Source organism: Clupea harengus, chromosome 19 (genome assembly GCF_900700415.2).
Source record: "Clupea harengus chromosome 19, Ch_v2.0.2, whole genome shotgun sequence".
Taxonomy (NCBI): domain Eukaryota; kingdom Metazoa; phylum Chordata; class Actinopteri; order Clupeiformes; family Clupeidae; genus Clupea; species Clupea harengus.
This window is the reverse complement of record NC_045170.1, coordinates 17,957,460-17,974,036: the sequence shown is the minus strand read 5'-3', so window position 1 is coordinate 17,974,036 and position 16,577 is coordinate 17,957,460. Positions and strand designations below refer to the sequence as shown.

General features: G+C 41.6%; 2 protein-coding genes across 2 annotated transcripts; one reads left to right on the top strand and one right to left on the bottom strand.

Annotated features, from left to right (window-relative positions):
- The first annotated feature begins 939 nt into the window (after positions 1-939).
- Positions 940-6,659, top strand: rcvrn3 (recoverin 3). The gene is made up of 4 exons (XM_012829525.2): positions 940-1,051; positions 2,538-3,060; positions 5,067-5,178; positions 5,427-6,659. The coding sequence occupies exons 2-4, from the start codon at positions 2,680-2,682 to the stop codon at positions 5,516-5,518; spliced, it is 585 nt and encodes a 194-aa protein (XP_012684979.1). The 5' UTR covers positions 940-1,051; positions 2,538-2,679; the 3' UTR covers positions 5,519-6,659.
- Positions 6,660-7,306: 647 nt separating this feature from the next.
- On the bottom strand, positions 7,307-13,659 carry si:ch211-232m10.6 (uncharacterized protein LOC572203 homolog). The gene is made up of 6 exons (XM_031586389.2): positions 13,464-13,659; positions 11,727-11,921; positions 11,271-11,305; positions 10,868-11,048; positions 9,649-9,760; positions 7,307-9,202 (listed from the first exon to the last, which is right to left on the bottom strand). Exons 1-6 carry the CDS (start codon positions 13,657-13,659, stop codon positions 8,797-8,799), a joined length of 1,125 nt encoding a protein of 374 aa, XP_031442249.2. The 3' UTR covers positions 7,307-8,796.
- Positions 13,660-16,577: the final 2,918 nt, after the last annotated feature.

The following is a 16,577-nucleotide window of genomic DNA, read 5'->3' as shown; positions in this document are numbered from 1 at the left end:
GTTCAGAGGTCATGTTCCTGTGCAGGTCTTATGCTGATATGTGTCAAAGGTCAGAACTCTAGAGGGGCTATTCCAGGACCAGTGCTGAGTTATACATTGAGCACCATTAGAATGGAAAGGATGCTAAGCAGATAAGTATGTCTTAAGTCTGTGTAAAATCCCCTCTTTAAAAAAAAATGGAGAAGTGGAGAACAGAAGAGAGAATAGGCAAGATGGTACAGCTAAGAAGCACCTGAGAAGAGTTAGTATTCCGATGGGGGTTGTGGAATAGAATCAAGGAAAGGACTGGTCAAAATTATTTATTGAGTACTTGCACCACCAAGTCCATCTTAACCAGTGTCAAGCCATATGGGAAACTGAATGAATAAACATTCATAAAGAATACTAATTCCCCCATACTCCCACATAGATATTTGAGCTACTTTGTACCTCTTAGTCAATCAGTATACCAATTCAAGGAACCATAGAGCATGGCAAGTCAAGAAGCAAGGCAAGAAGTCTTTCTGAGCTATGTAGAACCAGATGGGTTTTATTCATAATTCCTCCATTTCCAGCAATATCATGACACAAAAGAAAAAATGTAATCATATGAAAAAATATACTAGAGCTGAATGAGAACGAGATGACAGATAAGAACAACTTTAATATCAGTAAGGTGAGATGGGCCCAAAGCTGAAGTGAGGGATAGCATAAAGTAAAGAAAGAGTATGAAACAAAAAAAAATGATCTGCTTTATACTGGGATGCAACGTAAAGAGCAGGTCTTAAAATACCTGGCAAAGACCAAAGACCTCAGCTTAACATAATTAGATCCAATAACTGCTCGTGCGAACACACATGTGATGGAGTCTAAACATGAAGACTCTGCAGATCTTCTGAGGGAACAAAAATAAAAGCCTCAGTCTGGGTCTCAGCCTCCACCTCCAATCCCATTTAATTGACTTACCTCAGCAAGCCAAGGTGGAGCGCCTTCGCTCCTCAGTGCGTCCATTTACCTGCTGAGGACTGCACCCTTGGATCTTGGCCCGTGCTGTAGAGGCTGTATGACCCAGGTAAGGGATTTATCGGCGAGAGTGCTAGTCATTCATTATTTCTTTCTTTGATGATTATGGCTGCTGAACCTGCTGGCCTTATTCTGTTCGCTGTGGTCCTTTCCTTACCTTTCGCAAGCACCATGTTGTATTTCTATTGCTCTAGCTGTAGCTTTATTTTTTTTGTAAAATGTTTCCCCTTGTTACTTGTTTCAGTTTCAACTACACAATGATGACGTGTAGAGAAGACATTTAGTCTAATTTTGACAGACATAATTTGTGTGCTTCTGTGGGGATATCATTTACCAACAGTAAATACACTTATGTGTGAGGTGTGACTTCAGAAGGACTATTGACACGCAGTGGCTAACCCGTTGTTGATGATGCCTAAATCACTGTTGAATCATTTAGAGTAGATCTAAAGATCGCGATGGTTTACCACAGCGGATGATTAAATGTTGAGTGTAGCTTTTGAGATGTCCTCGCTGTCTATACTTTATTTGGAAGACTGATTAGCATTCCTTTGCATAGAGATGACTAATTCTTCATCAAGGCCTTGACATCAGTTTCACGGAGTTCAGTATGTCAATAGGCTTTATTGCGTGTTCTTCTGGATTTGTTGGTGAAAGACAGATACTTACGATATACCGAATGAACATTTGAAGTTTCCCATGGTCAGTGGCTTAACATAAAGGAGGATTCCACCGGTGACTGGATTTCCCCCCAAATTGCTCGCTAGGGGGCAATAAAGTACAATATTTACTGAAGAATATCAAGCTTGTGAAATGCTTTGTGTCACGCAATAGACCTATCATGTAAACATTTTTCTTTGGCATTTGATTCAGATGGTTAGCCTGTAAGTCATTTGCAAGAGCCTTATCACTGGAAAACACAGAGTCTTTAAAGTTCCTTGCACTGTAGGCCTACATCTTTGTTTGCCCTTTGCTGGCCTTGCAACACCTCAGCATCTGGATCCTGACTGTTTTAATTAGTCCTAAATTAATGTACGTTCATCCATGTCTTTGCTATCCGTAAGTCAATGCACAGACCTGATTAATCAAATATTAAGGATAAAGTCACAGGGTAATCAAAAGGCAAATTGTACTCTGCTGAAAAACATTAGCATTTGCCTATTGCAGGTCCTTGCTGCCTAGGTATGCCCAGGAAAAACAGCAAAGAGCAGCGAACCAGCACCCTGAGCTTTGCTCAAAGTTAGTAGTGATGCGATAGGATACAAACTAACTGTATTGATAGACATGATGCAACCTCCTCATAGTAGCTGAGTAGTAGTTCACAACCCTTCGTTTAACTCATGGTGTCCTAAAATGAGTGTGTTTAGGTGTATGGTCAAGGCAGACATCATGCAAACAGCAGTGTCATGTATGCAGAAACATTAATATATTACCTAAAATAGAGAATAGAATCCCAGACACAGTATAGGGTTTGCTGCTGATTCATAATCAATGTTGCCTTTTTCTTAATTTGTTATGATTGTTTTCTTTTACAGAGCCACCTTAAGGGAGCAAGGCTGGAGGCCTGAGAGGGACAGAGGACGCCTGTTGTCAAAGACAGGCCCCTTGAGGATTTCTGTGCAGAGTCAAGCAAACAGACACCTGAAAGATAGGCAACAGACTCATTCAGACTTGGTCATGGGTAATGCAAAGAGTGGGGCTGTGTCGAAGGAGCTTCTGCAGGACCTGAAGCTCAGCACCAAGTTCAGCGAGGCGGAGATCACCCAGTGGTACGATAACTTCACGAAGCAGTGTCCGAGCGGGCGCATCACGCCAACTGAGTTTGAGGCCATCTACGCTCGTTTCTTCCCCGAAAGCGATGCCAAGAGTTATGCCCAGCACGTCTTCCGCTCCTTCGATACCAACGAAGACGGCACTCTGGACTTCAGGGAATACGTGGTGGCTCTACACATGACCTCTTCTGGCAAGATAACGCTGAAGTTGGAGTGGGCCTTCTCACTATTTGACGTGGACGGGAATGGATACCTCTCAAAGTCAGAAGTCTGTGAGATATGCGCGGTAGGTTTGGCCTTGGTCTTGCATAGGCTTACACATATGGAGAGAACAATCTATGCAAAGTTCCCTCAGGAGGAAAACTTTCAGTGGTGGTTTGTCATACCGTACCACCTCAGAGAAAAGAACACTAAAGCTAAAACCCTGGGAGTGCCTGTCAGAATTAAATTATAATGAATAAAACTCATATTTGAAGTTCATTTCTGGTCAGGTTATACTAAACAACAGACAATTTGGAAAAAAGAATGGCATGTTCTGTCCTCTATAGTTGTGGTTTAAGGTGAACGAAATGAACCACAAGGGGGCACTTTTTAGGTAGAGACGTGCCTGGAACATGTTGTTGGGGTGTGAGATCCACTTCTTTCTCAGCCTGACCAGGGCTTAACACAACCCTCATTGGGGAGAATCCAGTGACGTGGCTACAGCATGATCTTTGGTCATACGCAGTGGGTGTTCCTGCTCCGAGTTTAGCATTCAGTAGCAAACACGTTACTTAATAACAACACAGGCTTAAACAGCAACAGCTGATTGACAGATGTGTTGTGAGAACACGGAGCGAAACACTTGGTGTTATCTGAGCAACCACAGAAAGAGAAAGAAAGCTCAGTAAAAGTGCTAATAACGTTTCCCATTGTGACAGACACCAATATAGTGACTGGGATCATTTAGCCAGAGATGGTGTAGATTAGGAAAGCTCTTGATTGTGAGAGCTTTAAAAAGCTCCACACAAGTAATTCCCATAGAGTTAATCTTGACAAGAGCCAGAGGGCATCCTGGGATAAATATAGGAAGCATGAGAAGTGGAACAAAATGGCCGGTCCACTGCATCGTATGTGATGAGGCGGAGTTTGTTGTGACAGTGTGTCAAGTCCTAGGACAGGATTTCTTTTCAAACAAAGAGAACTGATAAGGAAATAAGAAGTGGCTAATGTCTCTGACAGTATAGAAAAACAGTTTTCGATATCTTAGAGTCAAGCTGTTGCTGAAAATCGATCAATAATGTGTCTGTTAGTGGACACCATATAGGAAGCCATCACACCCTGATAGTTTAATGGAGTACTACGCCTTTGACACAAAAAAAGGGATGGAGGCCTATTTACAGGGGAATCACACAATCTGCTTCTTGTTGGTCTGTAATCTTCTCTAAGATGTCTATGTACAGGTTAAGGGTGGTGTGAGAGTTGGTGGAGCTCAGGGCTTTGGCCAGAGTTGGCCTGAGGAGAAAGTATGTGATGCCAATGCAAGCCCCTCCTTACCTCTGTCTGTACATAGACAACTTAGAGGATCTGCCTGAGGATGAACATGAGGTGGGGGGGGGGGTTCCATAAGGACCAGATCAAGCCCAAAACAAAAGAAGCAGAAGTTATTATAAAGCCTAGAAAAATATCAACTGGGCTTTATACATATCCAGGATATTTGACAAAACAAATGAAATGACCCAAAAAGTTCCTGATGAGAAGTCTCTTCCTTACTTTTATAGATTATGGATCAGGATTAGAGTCCCGTAAGGTTAAATCCTGTGACTGCATGTTTGATCGGCTTCACTGAATTGCTACAGAATGCTTTACCAAATACCTTAACTATAACTATATGAAATTCTACAGGAATAGAATTGTGAGAATTAATTTTCCCTGCTGTCTTAGCTGACTGGCCTAAAATGACTACCTCCACTGGGCATCACAGTGTGGCTAGTAAGAGGCAAAATGCACAATACTTTCACCATGTGAATTTGCCCTGAAGTATAACATTATGGGGATATCCTTCTGTAGTGACATTTTGTAAATGTGAAATGTACATATAGAAAATTAGAAAAGTTGATGCTTACAAATTAAAAGACTTGCCATATTTCTTCCTGGCACAAGTACTGAGTTGACAGAGTGGACTGTCTAGGTTTTGAATGGATTGTAGGTGGTTTCCACAAATACTTAGGAGGTGTTCTACTGTCTGATCCAGAATAATGCATAACTACACAACCAGTTACTGTTAAACATATCCTGTCCTTTCCCCCACAGGCAATCTTTAAGCTGATCCCCAAAGAAGAAGTCCCAGACCTTCCTAGTGATGAAAATACTGCAGAGAAGAGGGCAGACAAACTCTGGGGATTCTTTCACAAGGATGACAGAGGTGAGAGATTATGGCAAAGCATGTTTTACAGTCAAAAGAAAAGCCATATCCTATTAAATGTGGCACCTTTGTTTTTTTTAAATTATTTGAGTATAAAAGGATTTGTATTTGTTAGTCTAAGACATAACAGTACTCATATACAACAGTTATGCATGTGATCCTTGTGCGACTGACAGATTAATTATGTGTTCCCTGTCAGACAGCGAGAATGACATAGATTCATTATGTGTCCTTTTGTCTCATCACAGAGAGAGTTGCTGAGGGGGAGTTCATCGACGGCATAATGGCGAACGCCGATGCGATGCGTCTCATTCAGTACGAGCCTAGCAAAGCAAAGTAAAGAGTAAAGAGTCTAGATATTTCTATTCTCAAAAGACCACTCATTCACACAGACAGTCTAGCAAATAAGGTGTGATTAAAGAAGGTCTAATTGTAAATATTTTATATATTTCCAAACTCCAGGGTGCATAAAGGGCACAATTTTTCTGCTCAAACATTTTGTATTCCTCTTCTCTTTTTCTCAAGCTTTCTTTACGTTTGACCTGAGTACTGCTGCTTAAACAAGGCAGTGGGTTGGTTTAGTAATGCCAAAAGTCTGCTACCTGGTCCCACTCACAACTAGACCAAATGACCCCGTGGTTGTCCCAAAATCTCTACTGTAGTATACGCCTGACTCCACGAGGCAACTATAGATAACTGCATATTCTACTCCAGTCCCTCCCTCACGTCAGGTAGCAGGGTGCTGGGTGATATTCAATCCATCACCTCCATCCACCTTGTCTTTAATAATAATGTTGTTTTATAACTTTGCTTTAATAACGTCATTATTACTCTTAGTCGAAATATATCTTGGCAGCAACAACCTGTTTAGTGGTAAATGTTATCTAAAAATAATTAAGCAATACTACGGGATTGCCACAATCTACCTCTTAGAGAATGAAACTTGTGATCTTATATTTATTGATTTCTTATACTGTACTTTTAGGTGTGTCAGAATAATTATTTTGCCAACAATGTGAACCATTTCAAAGCTGTTTTCATGAGCATCTGCTGCGTGTGCGTGTGCGTGTGCGTGTGCGTGTGCGTGTGCGTGTGTGTGCGCAACCAAATCACCTCAGGTTTCTTATTTATCCACTTTTCACTTGAAGGATATGATCATATACCTGTCATAGTAAGGAACAAGAAGGCACTCAACCTTTTACATTTACAATGTCAATAAGGATTTTTGAATAATGAATTTTCATTAGGATGTTCAAATAAGAGAAGAGAATCAAAGAGTTAGTTCAGTTGAGAGGCCTGCATTGTTATCATCTTCTGAAGATCATTGGAAATAGTAAGCTACTCTCGAAATCTGTTACAGTAATGTTTAGAGGAGTTGGTTATGAAATTGTCCATGTTGTTTTGTAAATTGTTTGTGCTTTTATCTCTTTTGCTTCTATCAAAATTTATATTTTGAAATAAAGCATGCCACTTGAACCTGATTACTGTTGTCTTGTGTTGATGTTTCTGTCTGACATTCCTCTGGACGCCTTGCAGATCGGAGAACAGAATGTGAAAAACGCACCTCATTTACGCGTCTAGGCCACACAACAAGATTTATTTTCTCCCTGTATTGTCTTTGATGTTCCATAGTAGAAAAACATACAACAATGTTATTTTCTTTTCTTATCATTGAAAATGTGCGTGTGTGCGTGTGTTAAGATAAGCATATATTGGTTGTAGGTAAGCTCGGCGTCAAGCAAAGCTCTATGGTCAGGTCCCATTCCACCCTTCCAGTTCTTAATCTCACAATCAACTGCACTGCTTCTCTGACACCATCCAGTCTCACAGCACACTCTTCCTCGACCCCCACCCCTTCCTCCAGGCTGGGAGAGATTACGCCAGTAATCTACAGACCAGCACTCAAGAGTGTCTGTCTCGGCCCTCTGGGATTGTTTCACCACCCATCATGGTTTTTCTTTACAATATTGTTTTGTTTGGTTTCGACAACAGCTGTGGAGACACTATAAAACTGTAAAACTATAATCTCAGAGGGAGTGGCGCATGTGAATTCGGGTATCACAGATATGGAAGGGTGGTTAAGTACAATTTGTGATTTGTTAAGACCAAAGGAATTGAACACAAGCTGTTTATTTTGTTTCTTCATGTTTATTGTGAAGTCTCTGAAATTGCCAAGGGTCGTGAAGAGAGCAGCAGAGAGGTGATTTAATCTCTTTTCATATAAAATATTGAATGTGTACAGAAAATGTAAAAACAGGACAGATATTCATGTTGTCTGAGTGAATATTGAACTGGCAGTTTGATAAAACACAGGCAATTTTACATTTCTTGGCCATTCAGACATTTCTTGACAAGGCAAGAAAGCAACTAGCACCAGCTCCTGACATTCCATCACTATCATTTCAACTGCAATGACAAAGCAATTATGCAGAGAGGCCACATTTTCTCAAACAGCAGGTGTGTCTTTTGCACCAAGAATGCTACAAAAGTTATGATGAATATCAAACAATGATTTGGCTGTACATACATTATAATGCAATGAGTGGTAAATACCACTGCTTGGCAACTATGGTAACTTCCTCCTTGAAAGATGTAGGTTCATAGATCAATATTTGACCACGTCATGTACCAAATGAACCATGGCAGAAATCCATCATAATTCTTGTTAGTTAGACAATGGTATGAAACCAGTACCATCACAGCTAAAGGTGTTCTTGGCACAACGCAAAGCGAAATACCACAATAACATTTCCAAAATATCCATACTGACACCTTTCCTCTACAATACTTGGCCTATGGGTAGTCGTTAACTGTCTGATTACAAAAAGAATAAAAAGTCATTCCAACAGGTTTGAGCTACAAATAAAGTATGATACTTAATTTCTAAACTGTCACCTGGCTCCAACAGTGACAGGGAGCAGCTGAACAGCAAGACGACAGGAGACTATAAAGATTTTTAAAACTTTGCAATAAATACATTTTAAAAAGCAACAATTACACCATGAGACACAAATCTGGTAAGTAGGTAGCACAGTCCCTGTACAATAATGATGTTGATCTTCATTTGTCTGGAGTACTGAACAAACACATTAATCAAAGGGCTTTATTTCATTAGGTTTAAACCTATTGTGTTTGTAAGCAATGGTAACACCATAATAATCTCAGACAAAGTTCCCATGAGAGGATGAAACATGATTGAGGTCTGTAGTCTCTGTCCTGCTATCATGCTCTTATCTCAACCTACTGCCCATGACACACACAGGAACATAGGGCAGGAAGAGAGACACCCATAGACAGAGGAAAGGGGTCCAGTACGTCTGTTTCTTCTTCTGCTCTTAGCCTTCCAGGCTCAGTCTTTCAATACCCTCACCAGAGCAGTCACCACAGTCCCCCATCTTCTCCCATCTCCCATCTTCTTGCTGACGCTTTACATCATCAACCATCTGTCCTTTTTAAACATCTCCCTTTCTACCTTTCCTGGCACCTCTGCACCATATGGTGCTCCCCCTCTTCTCTTCTCTTCTCTTCTCTTCTATACCCTTCTCTTTTCCTTTCTTCTCTTCTCTTCTATACTCTTCTCTTCTCCTTTCTTCTCTTCTCTTCTAAACCCTTCTCTTCTCAGCAGAGATCATCTTCCCTCTCACCTTCGTCCTCTTCATCCAGTGCTTCCTCCATCTCGTCCATCTCCATTTCGCAGTCCTCACACCCCTCTGTCCCACACCCCCCCACCAACACCATCCCCCCTCCTGCCAGGTGGCCCCCTGGTCCCATCACCAGTGCATGGGGGGGCCAAATATTCTCCATCAGCGTGCTCTGTTGGGCCTGGCGCATCAGACGATTGACGGAGTAGACCCCGCCCCCTAATTCTGTGACAACCTCATCGTAGGAGGGGGCGAGGGAGGCAGACCGGGCCTCGTCCAATTGGATGCGCTGCCGGTGCCGGATCTCGATGAGGGTCTTAGTGTAGGAGTTGAGCGTAAAGACGGCTGCAGCCATACAGCAGCTGAAGGAGAGCCAGGCCATGCTGTGGAGAAACAGGAGGGAGGGAGGGAGGGAGGGAGGGAGGGAGAGAGAGACAGGATAGAGAGAGAGAGAGAAAGAGAAAGTTGGAGAGAGAAAGATATGGAAAGTTGAAAAGAGATAAACGAATATTGAGAGACACAGAGTGTATGTATGAAATCACACAGTGAGAAATATAGTGAGGCAAAGAGAGAGAGAAAAAGTCAGAGAGCGAGAGAGAGAGAGAGAGAGAGCGAAAGAAAGAAGGCAAAACAACAAACAGGAGAGTCGCAAAAAAGAGCCATTATTCCTTATTTACAACCATACTGCACTGGAATGGTCCATATAGCTTTGCATTAGTCATTTGAGTAAAACAAACTGTAACCCCTTTCACTATAAAACATCTTGAGGATAGCAGAGTCTGGGTGTGTTTCTCTTCAGAGAGAGACAAGAGGACAAACAGACACCTACGCAAATGACCAGCCGTAGTCCCACTCCTGCGGCCGCCAGTCTTTTGGCCCCATGCTCACTGTCATCTGAAACACTGTTGTGTACATCATGTGGGCCACCATTCCCATCAAGCCTAGCAACAGGGAAAATGGAGAGAAAGAGGGAGACAGAAAGAGGGAGAGAGATAGAGACTGAGACTTGTTACTGTTTTCCTTTCAAATATTAAAGTGCAATAAATTGACGATTTTTATAAAATTTTTGGTAATATTTTGTTAATGGTATATTTGTTAACACCAGCATAGATGTTAAAATATGTGGGTTAAAGAAACATAGATGAAATGGTGAGTAACAAAAACGAACACGGGATGACAACTGTGACATAATTGTCAGAACACAGCTATATAGGATCATATATAGGTTATATATAGCGGGATTAGTGGAGTGTGTGTATGTGAGTGTATGTGTGGAGAATAATAAAATCTGCTGAGTGGTTTTAAATCATGCTCTAGTTTGAGAGAGCATAGACACAAAGGACTTAAAATATATGTTGCAAGCAGAGTGTCACCATAAACACGGTGCCAGCCGAGGACAAGATCGATGAAAATACTTGTATTTATCCTCAGAACCACTATTGTTGCGATGCTGTGCCATTGGTCAGGACCTCATCAGTGGTTATGTAAAAATAATGTTATATAAAAATATCAGCATGACAACTGACAAGTGTGATTGCAGCCACACTGCAGAGGAAATGCCTCCAGTACATATGTACAGTCCATGAATCCATATTGCCACAGATGGATAAACACAACATCTGGAGGGGCAGAAAAATGGCTATCTTTGTCTTGAGGCTCCTAGTTAATCCATGGCAGGTGAAATGCAGTAGCACTCCTTTCAAACTCAGAGAGCTAGCCAGGGCTATAGCTTGGCTGGTGAAGCTGGTTCTGGTAGCTTGCATGATGCCATTGAATGCTTTAGCTGAATCACATACATGTGTTTCAATGGAGGGTTACTAAGTGTGTCAGCTGTGCTTTTGTTTAGCTGAGGCATTGATCGGTGTGTACTAGATTACTGGATTGGGCTAGCTAAGAGATGGGCTAGCATGTAGCATTTCATGAGCTGAGCAGCTGACAAACACTGGACTACAAACTGGGTTTGATAATAAGTGTGTTACTATGTGTAGCAGCTGGCGTTGATGTATGGCTTGCTGTGTGTTTTCATGCTGTGGATTCTCTGAACGCACCTGAGAGGACAGTGCATATGGCTGCGTAGGCATTAATCTTCAGGGCGTACATCTCTTTAGAAAGGCAGAGACACAACACCTCCACCCACATCATCAGGAAGCCCGCGGCCAGCAGACTGATGTACGCAAACTCAGAGATCACGGCGAGCCACAGCACACCTGCAGAGAGAGAGAGAGACAGAGAGAGAGAGAGAGAGAGAGAACAGAAGTATGTAGATGTGTAAATAGAAAGGTAAATATAGATATGTATAGATATGCATTCAGCAATTGCAATGATAAATTATCTCCAGAATGTGACATATTCCCATTACCTTACTTCTATGCTTTTAACCTTATGACAAATATAAGGCCTCTACAGTGGGTCAAGTCAAAATGATTTTATTTGCTAACCTTGTGTCTCTACCGGTGTAAGCTCAATGAAACTCCGGCAGACCTCTCCTTGAAATACAAACGACACATAGTCAGCAATCACACATTGCTTTAAAGGACAATTACACTCTGGCCTGTTTCCCATCTTAACTAAAAGTTGTTAGATTGAAGCTTGTTGCTTTAGAATGAATCCTTAACTATGACACGAAATACAAATGTTGGGATATTGATTTTTTTTACTTTACCTTTTAACTTTTACATAGTCAAAAATGCTTAATGTAATTGTCTTTGACACATTGGAACAAATATTGATATACACATTAACACAAACTCAAACAGCCAGACAGACGGTCAGACAGGCCCTACAGAGGCAAACACTGACACAGACAGACAGACAGACAGACAGACAGACAGACAGACAGACACACAAACACACACACACACACACACACACACACACACACACACAAATCCCACTGCCTTGCTTTACTTTCGTTGTGTTTCTCGCACGAGAGCCAGAAGCCGGTGTGGAAGTAACGTAGCATGTACTTGTCCTCGCCCGTCTCCCAGATGTAATGCACAGCGTTGGCCATTTTCCTGGCCCGTATGCGTGCCAGCTCCTCCTTCTGACTTGGGGACAGGGTGAATGTGGTCACAGGTTTGAATGGGTCTGGAGTGGGAATCTCTGCAGGGACAAGATGGGACAGAACACAAATACTTGTATTGGCTGATGGCATGTACATTTACCGGCTGATATGGCCCTTTTATTGGTCCTTCATGGTCCTGTGTTGTTTTGTGTTATTTCTAATGGCACTAAACCCTCTGGTTTTGGCGAAACAGCAGGAGCCAATCTGAGGGGCTGTGGAAGAGTGTGGCCATTCGGTGGCCCCTGATGCTTGTGCAAAATGTCTGGAGGTGTGACACACCCTGCATGTGTGTTTAACTGTGGTGCGTTGACTATGTGTATATGTGTGGTGTGTCTTTGTGAAGCACTAACAGTAGCCATGGCAGAGCAGGACACATGGATTTGTTTTAGATAAGCAGTTTAAGGGCACTACTATGACCCCGAACTTTAATGTATACATTTATGTCGTACAAATCTACAGCAAAATGGATTATCCACCACCATTATATGACTGCATGAATAAGGTTCTCCTGATGTTTTTGACTCAGGAGGCCATTGATTGCTTTGATGATTTATCATGAGATTGAATAATCTGAACTATCTGGCCCCCGAATCTTAAAATTTTCACCTGGGTTCAAACAAGAGTTCATGTGGTCCATAAATCGGGATACATATTTATTTTCAAGTAATTTTCCTAAACTACGCAAATTCTCCCCTGTGTTATCGGTTCTGTCATCATATTGAGAGCTTTGCTTAAATCCATGAAACTATTCTCCAATGTTTTCCCCTGACTGGTACAATGGTTCCCAGCATCCCTTGGCACAAATCAATGGGGAGACTAAAACTCGACTTCTCTGCAAAATTCACTCACTTGAGATAATCTCTGGCCGTGTTCAACAAGAATGTTGTATTAGAAGAATATGCGCTTAAAAAAAAACATGTATGCCACCGGGCGTGTAATCTCGGATTTGGGAATAATATACAATGCTGTCTGTAATCTGGTGTGGTTGGTGGCATTAGTGGTCTACGTGTGTCAGTTGTTATTTGTGTAATGTATATTATACCTTATACTTGCTGTAACATGGTAACCCTTGTCATATGCTTTAAGATGGGCTGCATGAATGGACTGACATAAATAAATCTGACATGTCACACAGGACTTGAAATTACAGTGTGCTGGCATATACCAATAACATGACAGACCCCAGAAACAAATTTGTCTCACATGTGTAAACACTGTGGTCTCTGGATTTCCTTTATCTCCTTTCTGTCACAGCCTCTCTTGTCACTGCCCTCATTTAAAAGGCCCTTCTGCCACATGACACATGGCTTCAAGATTTAAAGCAGTACCAAATACTCTTTTGAAGATGTGAGTCTTCACATCTGTATTGGTGCCGTAAAAGCACTGAAAGCTAAAAATACATTTTAATTCAAATTGTTATGACAACAAAAAACCACATATTGTGATTTCATCTTTTTCCTCTATCTCTCAAGACCAATTTGTTTGGCAAAGGAAATATAAGAATCTAATGTCAAAAAGGGAGTATGTGAGCCTAGAATCAGTGAAGGAGGGCCCAAGGGTTCCAAGGGCCTAGGTCTTACCAGTGGTGTAGGGCAGGCTGTTGTTCTGTCCGCATTTCTTCATCTTGACTGGAGACAGGCAGGGCGGCTTGACCACCTTGTGTGTCCCCTCGCACCAGTAGGAGGTGCAGAAAGCTAACACCGATAGCGCTAGCGCCAGCGAGGTCAGAGAGAGGGAGAGCAGGGTACGGGAACGCCGGGACATGTTCTCCAACATGACGACACAAGGGAGTGGGGGAAGTGATAGAGAACAACCGGCAGGACAAAGCTCCAAGATGCTATGCGGAAGACGTATAGAATGGGTTAAGTGATTATCCGTTAGTTGATGTTGGTGTTTGTGTGTGTGTGTGTGAGAGAGAGGGAGGACCAACAGTATGGATGGATTAAGTGCTATATGGGTGGTATAGCCGGCGGATGAGTGGAGCGGAGGAAGGAAAGCAACAGACCAAAGAAGGGAATTGAAGAGAAAGAACGATGCAGTCAAGGGTGGAAGGTCAGCAAAGCAGCGGAAGATAAAGAAGGGATTTAGAAGAGATAGAAGAGTGAGATGAATAAGGGAGAGACAGATGGATGGTCATGGATGAGCGCTTCCCATTGACACTGGAGTCCACTCTGGCCTGGGCCAAGTGTGTTCTAATGCCACACTGTCAATCAAATACTGGTTCGGCCGAAGATGTTATGACAGTAGTCCAGTCATTAGGTGGGGCCCATTGCAGATGTTGTGGCTTCACCTTTGCTGGGAAGTGAAGTCAGAAAAGTATGTGGAGGCATGATGGCAATGGGGGTCAGAGTTTAAAAAATTTAAATGAATTAAAAAAGGCAGTGGACCAATTTCATTGCTATCCCATCATTCTAGCTTCCCTCGAGGACTGTGCCAGACAGAGTGTTTTAGATCCACTTTCATATTCTGGAGAGAAAAAAAACAATCCCCTGTCTGGCCGTAGGTTATGCAAGAGACCAGTTTTCCTTCAGTTTTCATGCATTTTTCCCAACTCTCCACCTTCTTAAGGTTCTTGGAAAGATTAGCGTTTTATCAAACTGATTATTCCAGTATCTTCAGTCTACATTTCATGTCTTTGTAATCCTTAAAGATGTGGGTTAATCACTTCAAGAAAGGTGCATCTCTGATCCTCTGTGATCTTGCATCTTTCATATAGAATTGTACCTAGAGAAAACAAGATGTACAGAAAGATACACAGATCATGAAGCAGATTATCATTCTTTAACAGAGAGACAGAACAGCATCCTTGATCCACAAAGTTCTTTTGTTTGAAATATTGCATCACATGTATTGTCTTATAGAGTGAAAAATAAAACAATAACAAAAACAATAAAAAGAGAATAGAGATTTGAATGTTGTATATTTGGCTCAAAATAATACTGTTTTTTAAATGATTAATAATTGCATTAATAATGTTGAATGGATTGGAAAGCAAAATGACTTATTTTGCAGCGTGTCAAGACTATAGAATAAAATGCCATAAATGATTCCAGGCCCTTCTTGAACGAATGTGAGGACTGTCCCGTGGAAATCTATTTCATCATCAAAGGCTGTAACATTCCCATGTGCTCCATTAGTTCATTAACAAATGTAACTGTAAAACATTGGTTTATTGCCCACAATAACCCTCCTCCCAAACTGTTGAGAGTTTATGTTTATGTTTATTAAGGATCCCCATTAGTCTACACCGTAGTGGAGACTATACTTCCTGGCGTCCAGGCAAAATACATTACAATACAAATCATAAAATGCAGTACAGCATGATCAATGTTGGTGAACAAAAACACAGACTTAGAAAACAACATTTACATTAAACGTAAAATAATAAAAAAGAGAGTGTGTGCCATCAGCATCTCTCTACCTCACAGAGGTAGGTGGCAGAGACTCAACTGCAACATCAGTCTGATTGCCGATCCACCCTATCATTCACCGGCATGTCCATACACATTAGCTGTATCGTTTATCTGATCTGTTAATCCAGCCAGCTCCTCCAGATCTAACATGGTGTCATGAAACCGACAAAAGAACACAAAAGAAAAATACCAACTCACCTCCTCAACTTTCATATCTACTTTCTCCTCTTCTCTCTCCTTCACCACCTTTCTCCTTCTCATTCCCTTCTTCTTGTTCTTCTCTTTTTCTCTCTGTCAGAAACCCACTCAGATTTGGCTTAATCCACACTCATCCATCTGTTTCTCTCCGCACCACTAACCCTAGTGTGATGTGGTTTAATTAAACCCAGCGAATGTGTATGACCCAGTATGTGTATGAGTGCTGGAGGGAGGCTTGTGGAAAGCCCTGTGTCACAGTCTTATGTGACACAATGTGCCGACCCCCTTGCTTAGAAGAGCAGCAGATCAACCCTGCACAAGATCAGTCCAATCGTAGCCACGGCAACTCTAGGGAGGGGCAGAGTGGTCCATCCCTGTGGACATCTGTTCACAGCTGCCCCATGGCCCTTCACTCACGGACCCAACTACCCATCTATCCATCCATCCATCCATTTATCCCCAAACCCTTACCATAGAGATTCAGTTTCATCTACAAACCCCATCTTCATTTGGTATAAACAGAGTTGGGTAATCTTGACCAAATACTGATCAGATGTCTGTATTGATTTTTACTGTCACAGATCACCATAAGGTTTGTGAATGTGCAGGGGCCATAAGTTAGCTACAGGCTTATGTCTGAAAGGGGTTATGCGTCTTGTGTGTATTTGTGTGTTTCCATATTTGACCCTTGACAGTGGGAAAACAAATACATTATATAATTATATACCATAATCTACATGATATATCATGATCCATTTCCAAGGTTACTGATCAGAAAAAGAAAATACTTATAACCCCATGCGCTACATGGCAAAGAAGAGAAGAGAACAAGACTATTAAAAAAATAAAAACATTTCTGATACACAAAAATAGCTGTGATGTCTAGTTTATGGAGAACACAAGAACGAATGAAGAAAAAAAAGTTAATTCATGGTTGAGAGACTTGAAAGTAAGAACAAGGTTGCCCCGTCGTTTGTCTCTGGCACCTAAATATTTTCTTTTTTGGACATGAAGACCTTGTATAAGAACACACTGAATGAGTCTAGCAATTTAACATTCATCTATTTCAGAAGAGATGTCATA